Source organism: Pseudorca crassidens, chromosome 7, assembly GCF_039906515.1.
Source record: "Pseudorca crassidens isolate mPseCra1 chromosome 7, mPseCra1.hap1, whole genome shotgun sequence".
Taxonomy (NCBI): domain Eukaryota; kingdom Metazoa; phylum Chordata; class Mammalia; order Artiodactyla; family Delphinidae; genus Pseudorca; species Pseudorca crassidens.
Window position 1 is genome coordinate 91,788,463 of NC_090302.1, and position 18,935 is coordinate 91,807,397.

Here is an 18,935-nt window from a genome sequence, read left to right on the forward strand (position 1 = left end):
ACCTTCACAAAATAAAGCAGCTGAAAACAGCAACGTTCCAAACTTATGATAAATTCAAAAAAATTAAAATAAAGTATATAATTTTACTACAAAAGACAATAACTGTTACCATAATAAAGTAAACCTAATGATAAAAAGTATATTAAATATCTCAGATAAGATCAAAGCTTTCATTTTAAATATCTTTCTATACTAAAAACTTCAAGAAAGATATTATCTTTTTTCTTGAGAAGGAATACAGTAAACATAAAATACAATGGCATTTGCTTATCACTTAAAAAAGAAATTTAGAAACTTCAGAGAACTGAATTGACTTCCAGTACAATGAAGCTAATAAATATCTGTGTGTGTATATATATTACATTCAAACATACACACATATACAGCTGTTCTTCTCCACTTCTACCTAAAGTATCACTGATATGACAGAAAAAATATGAAATCAATTTATAGCATTCACTATTTACTTGGAAGAATAGTGAAACACTTCTGGATGATACAGAGCAGATAGGAAAACGCTGAAAATGAACCTTAAACGAGTTGAAGAAAATAGTCACATGTTAAGGTGAAAAAGATCTTTGAAGTAAATTTTTCAGAATCCAAGGAAAAAACAAAAAAACAGAACTGGAGGAGGAGGAAGAACATCCATAACTGAATAGGTCATTAAAAGGTTACAAAATAAGCCCCTGCTATCTTGCTCTCAAAGCTGCTGACCATTCTATATTTGTCCCCAAGATAACAATCACAAGCATAGTTCTCTGAAGTGGGGCTTGTAAGTGGGATACGTGCAGAATTGAATGGGGGTGGGATTCAAAACTTAGTTTCCCAGGTCACTTATGGCTGCCAAGAGTGCCACAAAGCCTTACAATCACTTAAGAAACTACTTCAGCACTACAGAGGAAATCCCAGAGCACCCAGACTTCCAGAACTCCTACAAGCAGTGCTTGTATTCGGTACTACAGAACAGGGATTTCCACCTGGGCTGGAGAATGACACTCTATAAGCTACCTGAGGTGTCTAGAACATGGGTGGCAAATTGGTAAAATGATATGCTTTCTGACTCATATTTTCCAAAGTGAGCTGGCTGTCATGTGTAGATTTCAGGAAATTTCACCAAACTCCATATGGTTTTCTAGTATTTCATAGGAATTCAGAAGATTTCAAAACATGGGGCCTGAACTGCCATGTCATCGACTGGCTAAGTAGATAGTGGCTGCTGCAGTAGAAAGAGCATGTATTCCACCGATAACACCAACCCATTCTTACCCCCACTTCTCACGTTTACTACACTTGCATAGCCCCAGAAGACATTTGTTTTCACAATCCCTGACCTACCCCCTCATCTGTAAATATAAATATGTATAAAATTTAACAAAAGAAGTTGAAAAAAAACACTGGAAGGCACAAAAAAGAACATAGAAAGGAAAAGATAATCTACCTCACTGCCAAATAACCAAATCATGGTAGGAAACAGAAGAAAGCTTTAAAATAAGTATAAGTGTCCTCCAAAAGTTTCAAGAGGATGCCACATGCATTAAAAACAATGTGTTACACAAGGACCAGCACCAAACAAAGCAAAACAAGTAAGGAAAGTCTTCAAGAATTGATTAGAAGATAATATAGAAAGAGGAAGAAGAGCACCAGAATGGAAATACAATAGGGTAAATCTAACTGAATACTGACTGTATAAAATATAACAATGTATTATATTGTTTAAAAAATATATAATTTAGCTGCACAACAATAATGGAGGTAGAAGAGAAACACATCTCTCTCAACATATGGCAGAACAGGTAGACAAAAACTTCAGTGATTATATAAAAGGCATCAAACATAATTAACTCAAAATAGTTAACACTTAAAACACTATTCCAACCACAAAATACTTGCTCTCTTTAGATCACATGGAACATTTATCAGAATTAACCATATACTAGAATATAAAGCAAACTTCAACAAATTTCAAAGAACCGAAACAATTCATCACAATATGTTCTCTAATAACGCAAGCTAGAAAAATCCCAAATGTTTAGAAATTAGAAAATACACTTCCAATAATCCGTGATTCAAAGAAGTTATAAGAAATATTAGAAAAAAGAATGAACAAAATGATAATAAAGATATAATAAATTAAACCTCATGAGTTATATGTATATCAATATTAATGCTTGAAAGGAATTTAGTTTTAAATACATGTAACTGAAAACCAAAAAAGGGCTGAAATCAATGTTCTAAGCTTCTTTATGAAGAAGCTAGGAAAAGAACAGCAAATCCAACCCAAAGAAATAAGGAAATGAGGTAATGTTTTAAAAAAGAGAAATCAGGGGCTTCCCTGGTGGCGCAATGGTTGAGAGTCCACCTGCCGATGCAGGGGACATGGGTTCGTGCCCCGGTCCAGGAAGATCCCACATGCCGTGGAGCGGCTGGGCCCGTAAGCCATGGCCGCTGAGCCTGCGCGTCCAGCACCTGTGCTCCGCAACGGGAGAGGCCACAACAGTGAGAGGGCCGTGTACTGCCAAAATAAATAAATAAATAAATAAAATAAAAAAGAGAAATCGATGAAATAAAATCCAAACATTCAATAATGGAAATCAACAAAGCCAAAAATAACTTCTTTGAAAGCTTAGTAAAAGTGATAAACTATCAATAAGATTAACCAAGGGAAAAAACACAAATTACTAATAACAAGAATGAAGATTACGTACAGCAAAGGAAACCATCAACAAAATGAGAAGGCAACCTACTAACTAGGAGAAAATATGTGCAAATCATGTACCTATAATAGGTTAATATCCAAAATATATAAATAACTCATACAACTCAATAGCAAAAAACAGAACAGTGTGACTAAAAAATGGGCAGAAGATCTGAACAGACATTTTTCCAAAGAAGACATACTGATGGCCAACAGGTACATGAAAGATGCTTAATATCACTAATCACCAGGGAAATGCAAATCAAAACCACAATGAGATATATCATCTAACACCTGTTAGAATGGGTATTATCAAAAAGACAAGAAATAACAAGTGCTGGCGAGGATGTGGGAAAAGGGGAACCCTTGTGCACTGTTGGTGAGAATGTAAATTGGTGCAGCAACTACTGGAGGACAGTATGGAGGTTCCTCAAAAAATTGGACTACCATATGATCCAGGAGTTCCACTTCTGGGTATTTAGCTGAAGAAAACAAAAACACTAATTTGAAAAGATTTATGCACCTCTGTGTTCATCACGTCATTATTTACAGTAGGCAAGATATGGAAGCAACTGAAATGGTCATCAATGGATGAAGAAGATGTGCTGTGTATGTATGTGTGTATATATACACACATATATATGAACATTAATTAGTCGGCTATAAAAAAAGAATGGAGGGCTTCCCTGGTGGCGCAGTGGTTGAGAGTCTGCCTGCTGATGCAGGGGACACGGGTTCGTGCCCCAGTCCAGGAAGATCCCACATGCCGTGGAGCGGCTAGGCCCGTGAGCCATGGCCGCTGAGCCTGCGCGTCTGGAGCCTATGCTCCGCAACGGGAGAGGCCACAACAGTGAGAGGCCCGCGTACCGCCAAAAAAAAAAAAAAAAAGAATGGAATCTTGGTGACAACATGGAAGGAACTTGAGGGCATTATGCTAAGTGAAATAAGTCAGACAGAGAAAGACAAATACTGTATAATTTCACCTATATGTAGAATCTAAAAAAACAAAAGCAAAAAACCAAGCTCATAGATTTGTGGCTGCCAGAGGCAAGGGGGCAGGGAGTAGGCAAATTAATGAAGGGGGTCAAAAGGTACAAACTTCCAATTATAAAACACATAAGTCATGGACCTAGAGACCGTCATACAGAGTAAAGTAAGTCGGAAAGAGAAAGACAAATATCGTATGATATTGCTTATATGTGGAATCTAGATAAATGGCACAGATGGACCTAATTGAAAAGCAGAAACAGATGTAGAGAACAAATGTATGGATACCAAGGGGGGAGGGGGGATGAACTGGGAGCTTGGGATTGACATATATACACTACTATGTATAAAATGGATAACTAGTGAGAACCTACTGTATAGCACAGGGAACTCTACTCCGTGCTCTGTGGTGACCTAAATGGGAAGGAAATCCAAAAAAGAAGGGATATATGTATACATTGAGCTGATTCACTTTGCTGTGCAGCAGAAACTAATGCAACATTGTAAATCAACTATACTCGGATAAAAATTAATAATAAAAAAGACAAAAAAAATCCTAAACAAATAAGTCATAGAGATGTAGTGTACAGCATGCTGATTTTAGTTAATAATACTGTATTGCATATTTGAAAAGTGCTAAGCAGGTATATCTTAAAATTAAGTTCTCATCACACACAAAATTTATAACTATGTATGGTGATGGAAGTTGACTAGATTTACTGTGGTGATCATTCTGCAATATATACAAACATCAAATCATTATGTTGTAAACCTGAAACTAATGTTATACATCAATTAGACCTCAATTTTAAAAAAAAGTAGAGGCTTCCCTGGTGACGCAGTGGTTGAGTCCACCTGCCGATGCAGGGGACACGGGTTCGTGCCCTGGTCTGGGAAGATCCCACATGCCGCGGAGCGGCTGGGTCCGTGAGCCATGACCGCTGAGCCTGAGCGTCTGAAGCCTGTGCTCCGCAACGGGAGAGGCCACAACGGTGAGAAGCCCGCGTACCGCAAAAAAAAAAGGAAAGAAGATATTATGAACTTTTTGATAATAAACTAGACTCTTATATGTTTAGTGAAAAAATTCTTTGAAAAACAGAACTTACCAAAACAGACACTAGAAAATATACATAATCTGAATAGTCACATCTCATTAAAAAAATGAAATGTTATTAAAAATCTTTGCTAAAATAAACAAAAGAACAAAAAACTTCAGCCTCACCAAATTCTTCCAAACATTTAAAGAAGAAATATCAGCAATCTCACTCAAACTTTCCCAGAGAATGAGGAGACCCTTTCCAAATTAATTTTTATAAGGCCAACAAAACCTTAATACTAAAACATGATGAGGACATTACAAGAAAAGAAAATTACACTCCAATCTCTATTGTGCCCATAATTACAAAGACACGAACAAAATACTAGTAAATCATATCCAGTGATGGTTTTTAAAATTATATATTTCTCATAACTGAGTGGAATTTACTACAAGAATACAAGGGTGGCTTAATATTCAAAAATCAATATAACTGACCACATTACCAGAATAAAGGGGAAAATCTAATTGTCTGGTTATATGCAGAAACTTCATCTGATAAAAGTTAACACCCATTCATTATAACAATAAGCAAAACAGAAACAGAAGGGAACTTCCTTTCTCTGATAACGAGTGTCTATAAAAACAATCTACAGCAAACATCATACTTAGTGGTGAATTTTAGAATATCAAATCATTTATGAGATAAGGACACCCGCTATGACTGCTTCTATTCAACCTTACACTGGATGTCATAATCAATACAACAAAGAAAGAAAAAGAAATAAAAATAAAAAGGATTGGAATGAGTTAAAAACTGTCATTATTTACAAAAGATATGAATGTGTATAAAACCTACAGATAAACTATAAGGATTAATAAGTGAATCTAGAAAAATTACTAAACACAAGGTCAGGACACAAAAACAAATTGTTTTATGTACCATCAACAATTAGAAAATTAACCTTTAAAACTACATTATTTACTATAGCATCAAAACCCAAATACCTAGGAATAAATCTCGTGAAAAATTCATGCACTGAGAAATGTAAAACATTATTCAGAGAAAGTTTTAAAGACTGGATAAAAGGAGAATATACCATGTAGATTAGAAGACTCAATAGTGTAAAGATGTCAGTTCTCCCTCAATTAATCTGTAGTAATGCAATCACAATCAAAATTCCCAGCAAGATATTTTGTGAATATTGAAGAGCTGACTACAAAATGTATATGGATATAGAAAAGACCTACAATAGCCAAGGCAATCTTGAGAAAGAAGAACCAAGTTATGAAAGTTATATAAGATATCAAGATATTGCTATGGAAATCAACACAGCATAGTATCGACACAGGATACATACACAAATAGAATACAAAACCTAGAAACAAATCCACATGAATATGGCTGCCTGCTTTATGACAAAGCTGACACATACAGTGGGGAAAGAAAGATTTTTTAAATAAATGATGCTGGTTCAACTATATATGAACCAAAATGAATCTTGACCACTATAAAATACAGTGATTTTTTTCTAGATGTATGGTAGATCTGTGTGTGTAAAATAAACCAATAAAGCTCTGGGGAAGAAGAAAGTTTCTTTAGCAAGATTTTAAGAAAGCAACCAAACATAAGAAAAACATCAGTTAACTGAACTATGTAAAGATTATGAACTACTGTTCATAAAAAGACATTATTAAGAGAGTGAAAAGGCAATCCAAGGAGGGAAAAGAAATATGATCAGATATTCACATGGCAAATAAATATACATAAAGGGGGTTAACTTCATTGATCATTAGGAAGATGCAAATTAAGGCCACACTGTACCCATCAGAATGACTAAAATGAAATACCAACTGTGAGTGAAGATGTAGAGCCTGGCTTGTTGGAGGGTAAATTGATTCAACCACTCTGGAAAACTTTTGGCAGTATATACCTAAATTGAACAAAACCCTCCAATTTTTCTCCTAAGTATGTATTACAAGAAACAAGAAAAAATGTTTACACCTTAACTGATAAGACATATACAAGAAATATCACAAAAGCAGTATTTGTAATAGGCAAACACAGTAAACCCAAATGTCCATCAACGATAGAACGGATTTCAGAGATTTGCTAAAAGGATTCACAGGACTCAGAAACTGTTATACTCACAGTTATAATTATAGCAAAAGGATATAGCTCAGAACTGCAAACTCACTATTCTTGCCTGAAGTTCAGTAGCTTAATAAATAAATGCTTCTCAGTTTGTTGTGTGCCTTTGAATCCCAGAGCACTGAAATGGTTGTTTTTGACTGTTTTGTCCAGCTTTATTAGGACAGAATTTGTTGACCTCCTGTAATATCAAAAGTCAAAAGTCTGACAGTAATTTTTGAGGGAAAAAAAAAGATGAACTTTGCTTCCAAGACCTGTGAAACATTATGAAGTATAATGAGAGTCCCAAAAGAGAAGGAGAGAAAGGGGAGCAAAAATATTAAAAAATATAATGGCCAAAAACTTCCCAAATTTGATTAAAAATGTTAATCTACAGACCCCGGAAGCCAAACAAACCCCAAGTAAAAGTAACACAAAAAGGGAATTCCCTAGCAGTCCAGTGGTTAGGACTCAGCATTCATTGCCGAGGGGGCAAGTTCAATCCCTGGTCAGGGAACTAAGATCCCACAAACTGCAGGGCATGGCCAAAAAAAATGTAACACAGAAAGATCCACACCTAGACACATTATAGCATAGTCAAACTGTTGAAAGACAAAGAGAAAATCTCTAAAGCGGCAAGAAAAAGGGAATGAATTACCGTTTACATCAGGGACTGACAGACTTATTCCATAAAGGAACATACAGTACATAGTAAATATTTCAGGTAAGGTTGTCTGTGGTGCAACTACTCAACTCTGCCATTGTAGAACAAAAGCTGTCACATTCAATGGGCATTGTCATGGTCCAACAGAATTTTACATTTGAATTTCATATAATTTTCATGTGTCACCAAATACCTTCTTTTGATATTTTCCAACCTTTTAAAAATGTAAAAAACATTCTTAGTATACAGACCACATAAAAACACGCAGTAGGCCAGATTAGGCCTGTGGGCCATAGTTTGCAGACCTCCCTTCCCTCTAACCACACTATATATCAAACATCCAAGTTCTTACTAAGAAATTCAATGGCTTCTACAAAGAAATGGCTGTAGGTCAGCTATCAAAAACGGAAATCGGGGCATTCTTACATTCATCACTGTCATTGTTAAACGGTACTTACTAATCTCCTGTTACTATGTTCTTAAGTCAAAGGTCATTACACCCATACAAAGGAAGTTACAAACTTCAACAAAGCTTTGCAATAATTTCTTAAAGACTTCTTAAAGATTTTCCTAGATATACAGACTGTAGTTCATTCACAGCACTCCCGAGATTCTGGGAGTGGCCCTGCTACCCAGGAATATTTAATAAGCAGGTATTTAGTTGCAGGTGGTTCACAGTCTACACAGTGGAAACCCAATGGTAAACAGTCTTAAATTATTGTCAAGAGCTACTCTCAAATACATACCTAGACATATAGCTCTGGGGACATATGCTTAACAATGTCTCTGCTCTCATAAACAAGGACCTAGTTCAGCAATACTTACAGTTAACATTGGAGTTGTCAATAGGCCCCATGCAAAGAATTCAAGGAAGATGACAAGAGCAGCATGGTGTACACTTGGTCGGCCAAAGCCTTGTAGCTAAAAAAGGAAGGAAATTATTATGAAAAATAGTAAACAGCTATAAGAAACTCATTATCCTAAAATGGTATCTAACATACACACACACACACACACACAAACTGTATAAAATAAACTTAGGACCTACCTATATTATTTAAGATAAAACTTAATTCTGTGGTATCTCTGATTTCTTCATCTTCCCTAATCATGGAAGGTGCCATTGATGAGACTTTCTACTTGTCCCATCAATGCAAATCACTGGAACTTTGGTAGGAAATCAACTGCTTCTTCAAGAGACTGGAGTTCCAGGACCTGAATATTCTGTCTGAACACATTAATTATGTGTTCCTTAGCAATTTGGCCTAAGCTTGAAGTTTCCCTTGCTACACAAGAGTGGTAGGCAGGGGATATGCTCAAAAGCTTCAGGGGCAGCACAGATGACATAAAATTATAGGAGGTGGGGAAGAACAATAAGGACTAGGTCAAATCTGAAAACACACTTTGATACCTCAAGGTGTCAAAATCCAGCTTTCTGTTTCTGTTTTGTTTGAAAAACTGTGCCTATTCTGCTAGTTTTCTGCAGTTTATGACTTCTGGAGATAAAACCTAAAAGTCCACTCAATTTAATGTTCTTTGACTCTGTGCCAATGGTTTTTACAAAATCAAGTGCTGTACTAGCATTTTGTAATAACTGGAAGTGATACTTACAAAAGACTTTGCAAAATCCCCATTATTCCTAAGCTTATATTTTTAAGACTTCAAAAGGTAAAAGCATATCTGCATGGTTTAATTAGAATCTAATCATGAGGAAATGATCAAATTCAGATTGTGAGACATTCTACAAGACAACTGGCCTGGTCTCCTTAAAAATGTCAATGTCGGGGCTTCCCTGGTGGCGCAGTGGTTGAGAGTCCGCCTGCCGATGCAGGGGACATGGGTTCGTGCCCTGGTCCGGGAAGATCCCACATGCCGCGGAGTGGCTGGACCCGTGAGCCATGGCCACTGAGCCTGCGCGTCCGGAGCCTGTGCTCCGCAACGCGAGAGGCCACAACAGTGAGAGGCCCACGTACCACACACACACACACAAAAGTCAATGTCATAAAAGACCAAAGTAAAGGTAGGAGACTTGTACAAATTAAAGGAAACAAGAGTCATAGAAAACAAATGGGGGATACTGAACTGGATCCTGGATAAAAAGGAGACAAGAGGAAAAAATTTCAATATGTACTATATATTAGATAATCATTTGGCATTGAGAAAGGAAGGGGGCAGGGCACAACCTTTAAAAGAATGACATGGCCTGAGGACACGATAAACTGGTTAGAACCAACTAGGTTCAAGATGGCGCACAAGTCGACTTCCACTAGACCTTGAGCCTCAGTATATGCTCACTGTAACACATCAGCACACTAAATGACACACCCACAGGTGCCATAACAGTTCCAAGGCTGACCATAAAAGGTCAACAAGTGGGAAATGGCCCAATTCCTGGAAATCCCCATCCCTTCCCCAAAATAGCTGGAATACTCCTCCCACTCATTAGGCTATGAAATTACCCACCCCTATAAAAACTGACAACCCCGTACCCTGGTGCCTCTCTCACCTTCTGAGATGGTCCACACTCTGTATATGGAGTGTGTTTCTACCTGAATAAACTTTCTTTCACTTTACTATGGCTTGCTCTTGAATTCTTTCCTGTGCAAAGCCAAGAACCCACACTTGGTGGCTGTCCCAGGGACTCGCCTGAGATAGGAGGTGACCATCCTCTCACTCCCGCTATCTTTCCTGCAACAGCCTTAATGTTACTGCAACTTGTTGTCAAATGATTTGGCAAAAAAAAAAAAAAAGGAACATATATACTTTCTAAAGCAAATGTCACAAAATTTAATTTTGTTAAATTGTTGAATTTAGATGAAGGGAATGACTATTCATTTTACTATTCTTTTAATTTTTGTAGTTTTGAAAATTTTCAAAACGGGCCAAGAACAATTGTTATTAAAAATCCAAACTTGTAAATTTCTAGATTTTTGCAATGTCTAATAATAAGTAGTTTTAAATGTCACTAAATAAGACATTTGAAAAACAGAAAGCATTTTACAAAATTTAAAAGAAAAAGAAGCAATTAAGCATCAAACAACTAAAAAAAAGATCTTTAATATAACCCAGCCTTCAAACCATGTTTTGAAACAAGGAGGGAAGGGGGTAGAGCACAACCTTTAAAAGAATGACATAGCCTTGGATACAGCATAAACTAGTTAGAACCAACTAGGTCCAAGATGGTGGTAGATTCGACTTCCACTAGACCTTGAATCTCAGTATACACTCATTGTAATACATGAGCATGCTAAATGACATACCCACAGGCGCCATGACAGTTCCGAGGCCAATCACAAAAGGCCAAAAAGTGGGTCGTGGCCCAATTCCTGGAAATCCCCATCACTTTCCCGAAATAGTTGGAATAATCCTCCCACTCGTTAGCCTATGAAATTACCCAGCCCTTAACAACTAGCCACCCCATATTTCAGGGCCTCTTGCCTTCTTAGATGGCCCACACTCTGTCTGTGCAGTGTTTCTCCCTAGGCCGCTCTGACTTTCCAAGACAACTGCATTCTGTCTATGGAATGTGTTATCTCTCTAAATAAATCTACTTACCTATCACTTTGTCTCTCACTGAATTCTTTCTGTGACAAGACATAAAGAACCTGAGCATCATTAAATCCTGAGACCAGGTGTGTGACCTCAATTAAAAGACAGTGGGTTCAAGTCTGGGTTCGAATCCCAGCCTGTGGGTTCAAATCCCATCTGAGCTGTGAGGTTTCAGTTTCATCAGTTCTTTATCAATAGAATAGTGAATGGAAATGGTAGCAACTCATCAGCCTCTGCCTGTGAGGAGACCTTCTGCATCAGTTGTTCCAGCCCCTGGAGTCAGAAACTCTGCCATTGTAATTGTGCCAATAACAGAGTAGCTTTCCATCCTAGCTCCTTCACCCTCTGCAGGGCAGCCAGAGCAACCATTTAAATGTAAATCAGATGTTACTCCTCTGCTCCACCCTCCCTAGCTCCTACTGCACTTGGCCACACATCTAACACATCCAACTGGTCCTACACGTCCTTATTCCCTTGTTATGCTCTATTGTTTTCTAGAAGATGTCTAACAAACTTCATTCTGTTTATTGTCTACCTCCCCTGGAATGGGAATGTAAATGCCATGAAGGAAAAGGATTTTTTGTCTGTTTTGTTCAGAGATGTATCCCAAATAGCTCTTCTCTCTATATAACAAGCACTCGACAAAATACACATGATATAGAAGAAGGAGCTCTTCTGAGACTGATGTCTTTTCTCTGGTCTTTTAAACAGCAAACCCCAGAATGTAGAAAAAAATGACCCATATTCCTCAAAGAAACAGTATGGGGTGGGGGGGAGGAACCATATACTACATCAGTATATAGATTAAAACAAATTTAAGAAATATTAACCAAAAGCAATATGTGCACTTTGGGTTTTGACTCAAACTAACTGGAAAAAAACTGAGTCAACTGTGAAATAAAATTCGTATTTTATGCCAAGACAAGAAAAATTTAAACATAAAAAATTTTCTCTGCCATTTGGCACCCCCTCTCTCCCCACTGTGGATTGTGTATCTGCATTATGCATCAACCAAACCTTCCCCATCAGCAGAAATTTCCCCTCAACCATGAAGAACAACATTCTCCTAAGTCAACTCCTTAAAGATAACATTCTTTTCTTGATAAGGTGTCACATGGCACTCAGATCTGGATTGTGTGAACTGTCAATAATATGTCATTTGATGGACAACGCTCTGTCTCAAAAAAGCTTAATATAACTGTGTCTTGAATTCTGATGGGCCAAACAGTTCTCAGAGTTTTCTGAGATGCTCTTCCCAGTTATAATCCTCAAATTTGGCTCAAAATTTTCCATTTCTTTCTTAGATCGACTGATTAATTTTTCATCAACACAGTCAGGGAAATTTGAAAATGGAATATTAAATGATACTCAAGACTTATACTCATTGTAATAATGGTACTGAAGTAAGATTTTTTAAAATATCCTCACACCTTAGAGCCACATGCTAATGTATTAAATTTTGAAATAAGAAGATATCTGTAATCTGTTTTAAAATCCACAGCATGAAAACAAAAGCAGAAGTGGTGGCAAAAATAACTTTTAAAAAAGTAAATGGGTTATATGCATTTACTAATAATTTCCAAATTATTTGGGTGGAAATTCTGATAGTTACCCACCCCACACTGCAAAGAAACTACTCTCAAACTGCGAGTGAATATGTCAACAAATAGCCTAACTATTCCTTTTAAATCATTTTGTTTATCAAGCATCATGCACACAAGAATTAAAAACAAAACAAAACAAAAAAACCCTCTGAAAACCACCCACAGTAGAAAGCATAGGCGGGCCACCCTATTTCTCATTTGCAATTTCTGTGATTTAGTGCTTCTTTCCCAGGCAAGCTCTATTTATGGAGACCACTGGAAAAGAGATCCATGTGGCTGCAATGCTGATTAAATATAAAAACAGGTACACACTTTTGTCTGTGTGCACATATCATTATATAATTATGCTATTTTTAACCCCTTGCAAAAAATAGACAACCCACCTTTTGTTCAAACATTAAAAGCTTACATCTGTCAGTGAGAAATTGTTTAAATTAACAAACACCTCTTCTAAAATGCAAACACTTTCTTTCACCTCTACATAAACTACTTTAATTGAATTATCATTCATCCCTAGCAAATACCAATGTGGCATGACAGCCGGGCCCTGGTATGGTGGGAACTTTGTGTGGGCAACTGGATATGAAATGGTGACAAAAATAAATCTGCTTTCCTTCCAATTCTTCCTAAGCTCTTGGTGGCTAGTATGCTAATGAAAAAAGTGACACAGGCTTCTCCTTTAAATTATGAGCTAATTAGAAAGTATTTATCAAAGCTTAACTGATTATTTCTTGTTGAACATTATCTAGTGCAGCCTCTCTGGATCAGTTCAATGTCTCCCCTCTCCATTTTGCCTCTTTATAAATCAGTATGGAACATCTTGAGATGTTTAGAAGCAGAGGATGAAAAGTGTGTGATGATGTTTTTACACACTCACATTACCATCTCTCCCACAGATGATCCTGCCTTGACTCCTCTTCACTGCCCCCTCCAAATCTTTCTTGACACTACACTCAGAGTGATCATTCTAAAATACAAATCTTATTCTATTACTCCTGTAGAAGACTGCAAAAAATGAGCTATAGGTTCCTCCCATTCCTGTACACAAAACCTTTCTACAACATGACTGTGCTGTCAGTTCCATCAAAAGGTACAGTCTATTTCTCCACTTCCCTAGATCTGGGGTGGTTTAATAACTTGATCTAACCAACAGATAGGTAAAGTAACAACACGGACTTCTGACATAGGCCTCCAGAGGCCTTCTAGACCACATGAAGAAATACCATCTAGGCATAGGAGAATGAGAGCATATGAGGCCCTCCAGACCAACCAGTGAATAGCCATTGCCAACTGCCTGATACAGGGGCAAGGCCAGTTGAGATCATCCAACTCCAATCAAGCCTGCAGATGACTAAAGAAGTATGAGTAACTCCAAAAAAATCCAGTGAAGAACCCCACACTGAGCCTAGCCCAAACTGCTAACCCAAAGAATATTTGTTTTAAGCCACTAAATTTTGGGGTAGTTTCTTATGTAGCAAATAGTAACTGATACAACTCCCCACCCCGTTGCCCTCATGATTAATTTTAAACTCTTAAGATTATTTTTGAGTCTCTTTTGTAACTCTCCAATATCATCCTTAGTCCAAACATAACTCAATGAAAAATGTGTGAGATTACCCTTCATCACAAACATCATTTTTTACTATCTTATTTAAAAGAGTAGATTGTGTAGTCACTATATGTTATAGACATTTGTGATTAGAAAGAGCAAACACAAATGTCTGAGAAATCATTTTTTGAACGCTAGACTACAAAAAAACACACAACACTTCACAGTATCAGTGGTGTTCGGAAGCAGGGGAACGTGGGTGACAAATGACTTAAAATATAAGCATGTGAAACATGTTACAACATGAATGAACCTTGAGGACACTATGCTAAGTGAAATAAACCAGTCACAAAAAAAAAACAAATACTTTTTGATTCCACTAATATGTGGTATCTAAAGTAGAAGAACACATAGAAACAAAAGGTATGAGACTTCCCTGGTGGCGCAGTGGTTAAGAAACCACCTGTCAATGCAGGGGACACGGGTTCAAGCCCTTGTCCAGGAAGATCCCACATGCTGCGGAGCAACTAAGCCCGTGAGCCACCACTACTGAAGCCCACGTGCCTAGAGCCCGTGCTCCGCAATAAGTGAAGCCACCGCAATGAAGCCCGCTCACTGCAACAAAGAGTAGCCCCTGCTTGCTGCAACTAGAGAAAGCCCGTGTGCAGCAGTGAAGACCCAACGCAGCCAAAAAATAAATAATTTTTTTTAAAAAAACAAAAACAAAAGGTAGAATGATGGATGCCAAAGCCACAGGCCAGGGAAGGAGGAAAGAGGAAATTGTTGTTTAATGGGTATAAGTTTGGTTTGCAAGATGAAAATGTTCTGTCGATTAACAATGCAAATATAGTTAATACTACTGAACTGTACACTTATAATTTACCATTTTATCCATTTTTATATTATGTGTATTTTACCACAATTAAAGAAAAATGTATATATACATACATTTACATATATAAGCATGTGGAATATTCGAAATCATGTAAGGGACCCCAAAAGGGCATTCTTCAATAGAAGGAAAGGAAGCCTGTGTGATTAATGATGAGGCATCCATATGGATTAAGACCTATTTCTTTCAAACATAAACTTCAAATAGAAAAAGCCAAGAGCAGTTGTAGGTCTAGACTTGTCTTTGAGCTTCCTCTCACATGTAGGGTACTCCAGGGTGCTAAATGCAGGAAGTTTTTAACTCAGTGATGATTTTCCTAGCATATTGAAAGTTAGCTTATAGGTAAATAAAAGGCATTGTCCATAGCATTCTGTTTAAAAGACTGTATACTACCCGTCATAGGAAACAGTAAGCACTGATTTTATTTTTTTAATATGAGGAATTAACATTGTATTGCTTAAGAAGGAAAACAACTTCTAGTCTCAGCTCTCTTTTGTGTGTGTGTGTGTGTGTGTGTGTGTGTGTGTGTGTGTGTACGCGGGCCTCTCACTGTTGTGGCCTCTCCCGTTGCGGAGCTCAGGCGCTGGACGCGCAGGCTCAGTGGCCATGGCTCACGGGCCCAGCCGCTCCGCGGCATGTGGGATCTTCCCAGACCAGGGCACGAACCCGTGTCCCCTGCATCGGCAGGTGGACTCTCAACCACTGCGCCACCAGGGAAGCCCCTAGTCTCAGCTCTCTTAAGCCTACTGTGATTCTCTCCTAAGGAGACATGACAAGGGGTTTAACATCACTCTGGCTATAGTATAGAAGCTTGTAACTAGTCATCAAAACAAGACATGGTGCAAAACAAGTACTCCATGGATTTCATTCAAAGTAGGACACAGCAACAAACCAATGAATCACTGCACATATACTCCTAAAAGTTAGCTGATGAGCTTTAATACAAAGAACCAAAATATCAAATACATGAAAGGCAGTATTAAGGGAACTACATACTTGGACTTAGCACTTCTCTTCCACCTAATGTTTTATATAACAGTAGAGACTAATGAGTTTATTATCTTTCTGCATTCCTTTTTATGGAATATATACACTTAAAAATATTACAACTGTTACATGAACAAATGAAAGTCATAAAACCTTAAAGTAAGGGAATATACATGTTCTACTCTCCATAGGCAATCACAATGCTTGAAATCTGTCATATATTTTTATGAATGTACATTCACAGGTAAAAACATCCTTTTATATAAATGGTAACAGAATATACATATTACCTTTTTTTTTTTACCTTATTCTATATCTTTCCATGTCACTGTATACAAATAGCTACATGGTATTCCACTGTATGAATATAGCATTATTTTAACCATTCCATATTGATCGTTATCAATGGAGTTTCCACTTTTTCAATGTTGTTGCAATTAATAATTTTCATTTTAAAACTTTCTGAGATAATTTTAAACTTATAGAAAGCTGTAAAACCAGTAGAGTCCTTGTATACCCCTTACCAGCTTCCCCAAATGTTAACATCTTAAATAACTATGGTACAATTATTCAAACCTGGAAACTAACATTACTACACTACTTTAGCTAATCTACAAATCTTATTTGAATTCACTATTTTCCCCACTAATTTTTTCTTTTTCCTAGTTTAGGACCTAATCCAGGATTTCACACTGCATTTAGGTCTCATGTTTCCTTAAGCTTTTCCAATCTGAGATGATTCCTAAGATTTTTATTTTTCATGATCTTGACACTTTTGAGGAGTTCTGGTATATACTTCACCAGTTATTTTGTAGAATGCCCTTCAGTTTGAATATGTCTAATGTTCTCTCATGATTAGGTTGGAGATACTCATTAAAATTTTTTTATTGGGATATAATTCATATCCCATGAAATTCACCACTTTCAAATATACAATTCAGTGGTTTTTCATATATTCACAAAGTTCTAAAACCATCACCTAAAAAGAAATCTCATATCCATTAGCACTCACTCCCCATTTTCTCCTCACCCCATCCCCTGGTAACTGCTAATCTACCTTCTGTCTCTGTGGATTTGCCTATTCTAGAATCATATATAAATAGAATTCACAAACGTAATCATAAAACGTGTGGCTTATTGTGTCTTGCTGCTTCCATTCGGCACAATATTTTCAAAGTTCATCCATGTTCATTTTTCAGTTCTATGGCCAAACAATATTCCATTGTATAGATATACTGCATTTTGTGTATTCATTCATCAGTTTAATTGACACTTGAGTTTTTTCTACCTTTGGCTATTATGAATAGTGCTGCTATAAACACTGATGTACAAGTTTTTGTAGAAACATAGATTTCCAATTCCCTTGGCTATAACCAAGGAATGGAATTGTTGGGACAATTAATATCCTTTCATATATACAAATGTACAGCATTCTAGGATAAATTCCTGGAAGTAGAATTGCGCCAAAGGTTATATACACACTTTAAATTATAATAAGAACCAATTATAATCAAAAAGCTGTACAAACTGTGGGTAAAACAAAATACACTTCAACTTACATCAGCTAATCAACTAATATCTCTAACATATAAAATTCTTCTAAAAAATCAAGAAGAAAAAGACTAACAACACAATAGTAAGATGGGCAAAAGGTAAGCACAAACAGTTCATAGAATAAGATATCAAATAGCACTTCAACAACTTCATTCATAATAAGAAAAATGCAAAATTGAGGTTTACTCAGATAATTTCTCACTATCAGAATAGCAAAACTTCCAAAGTTTCACAATATTCTCTTACACTGCTAATGGGATGAAAAATGGTACAATGTGGCAACATCTAGCAAAATTACTTACATATTTATCCTCCAAAGAAACAATCCCACTTTAGGGATTTGTCCCAAAGACAAAACGGCCAAAATATGAGGTGTCATACACACAAGGCTTTGGGAACACTCTGATAGTGCTTCTGCCTTCACAAGGGACTCGGTTCATTCAGTAAAGTACTGACAGAGTAGACTATAGTAAATCCACACACTGGAGTATTATACAGTAATAAAAGGAGATGTCTACATATTGCTTTGGAGCAATGATCAGAATATGTTGTTAAGTAAAAAAAAGCAAGGCACACAATACTGTGCAATGTACAGTACTTTTTAATCTAAGAGATGATCAAATAATATGAATACCTATGCACACACATATATTTGCTTATATTAAAAAACAAAACACAGGTGGAAAGAAAAATAAGCAACCAAAGAAAAGCAGTTACATACAGAAGGAAGGAGGGAGAGAAATGGAGGCCACAGAGATGGTAGCAAGATTTCATACCTTGTTTTATATATTTGACTTTGGAACCATGTAAATGCGTTACCTAATTCTAAAACAAAATTAAATCCAAATGAAATAAATCAACCTGTGTATCAAGATGTTGTTTAGTTGCTTTAAAACACAGAATTTGAACGCACATCCTTAGAGGCTACATTCTAAGGGTCAAAAAAATCTTGAACTGTTTTAAAGTAATCATGTTGGTACTAATAACATTGTTTTTATTTCCTGAAACTTTCAAATGTAACTAGTAGAACAGAGTAAATAAGGTACTATGCTATTGTCTCTAGGAACCAAGATTTTCTTTGTAAGAGAAAAAGATACAAATATAAAATCAAAGAAGTAAATACTTGAAATCCTAAATCTGGTTTAAAAATATCAGTATAGATTATGATACACATTACCTTAAAGGAAAATAGTTACGATTTCCTAATTCTATTCACTGAAAAGACCTAGAAAAAAATGAGCAAACCCAACAGAAGCGAACATCTCCTAGAGCCCAGACTGTGGTCTT

At 36.6% G+C, this 18,935-nt stretch overlaps 1 protein-coding gene across 4 annotated transcripts in view; it reads right to left on the bottom strand.

The window, feature by feature from the left end:
* The window catches only part of MFSD14B (major facilitator superfamily domain containing 14B), a 78,431-nt gene that overhangs the window by 37,779 nt on the left and 21,717 nt on the right, over positions 1–18,935 (bottom strand). For all 4 annotated transcript variants that reach the window (XM_067744986.1, XM_067744988.1, XM_067744987.1 and 1 more), the window contains exon 2: positions 8,339–8,434. In XM_067744986.1, the coding sequence (XP_067601087.1) occupies positions 8,339–8,434 (96 nt within the window). The remainder of the gene's footprint in view (positions 1–8,338; positions 8,435–18,935) is intronic.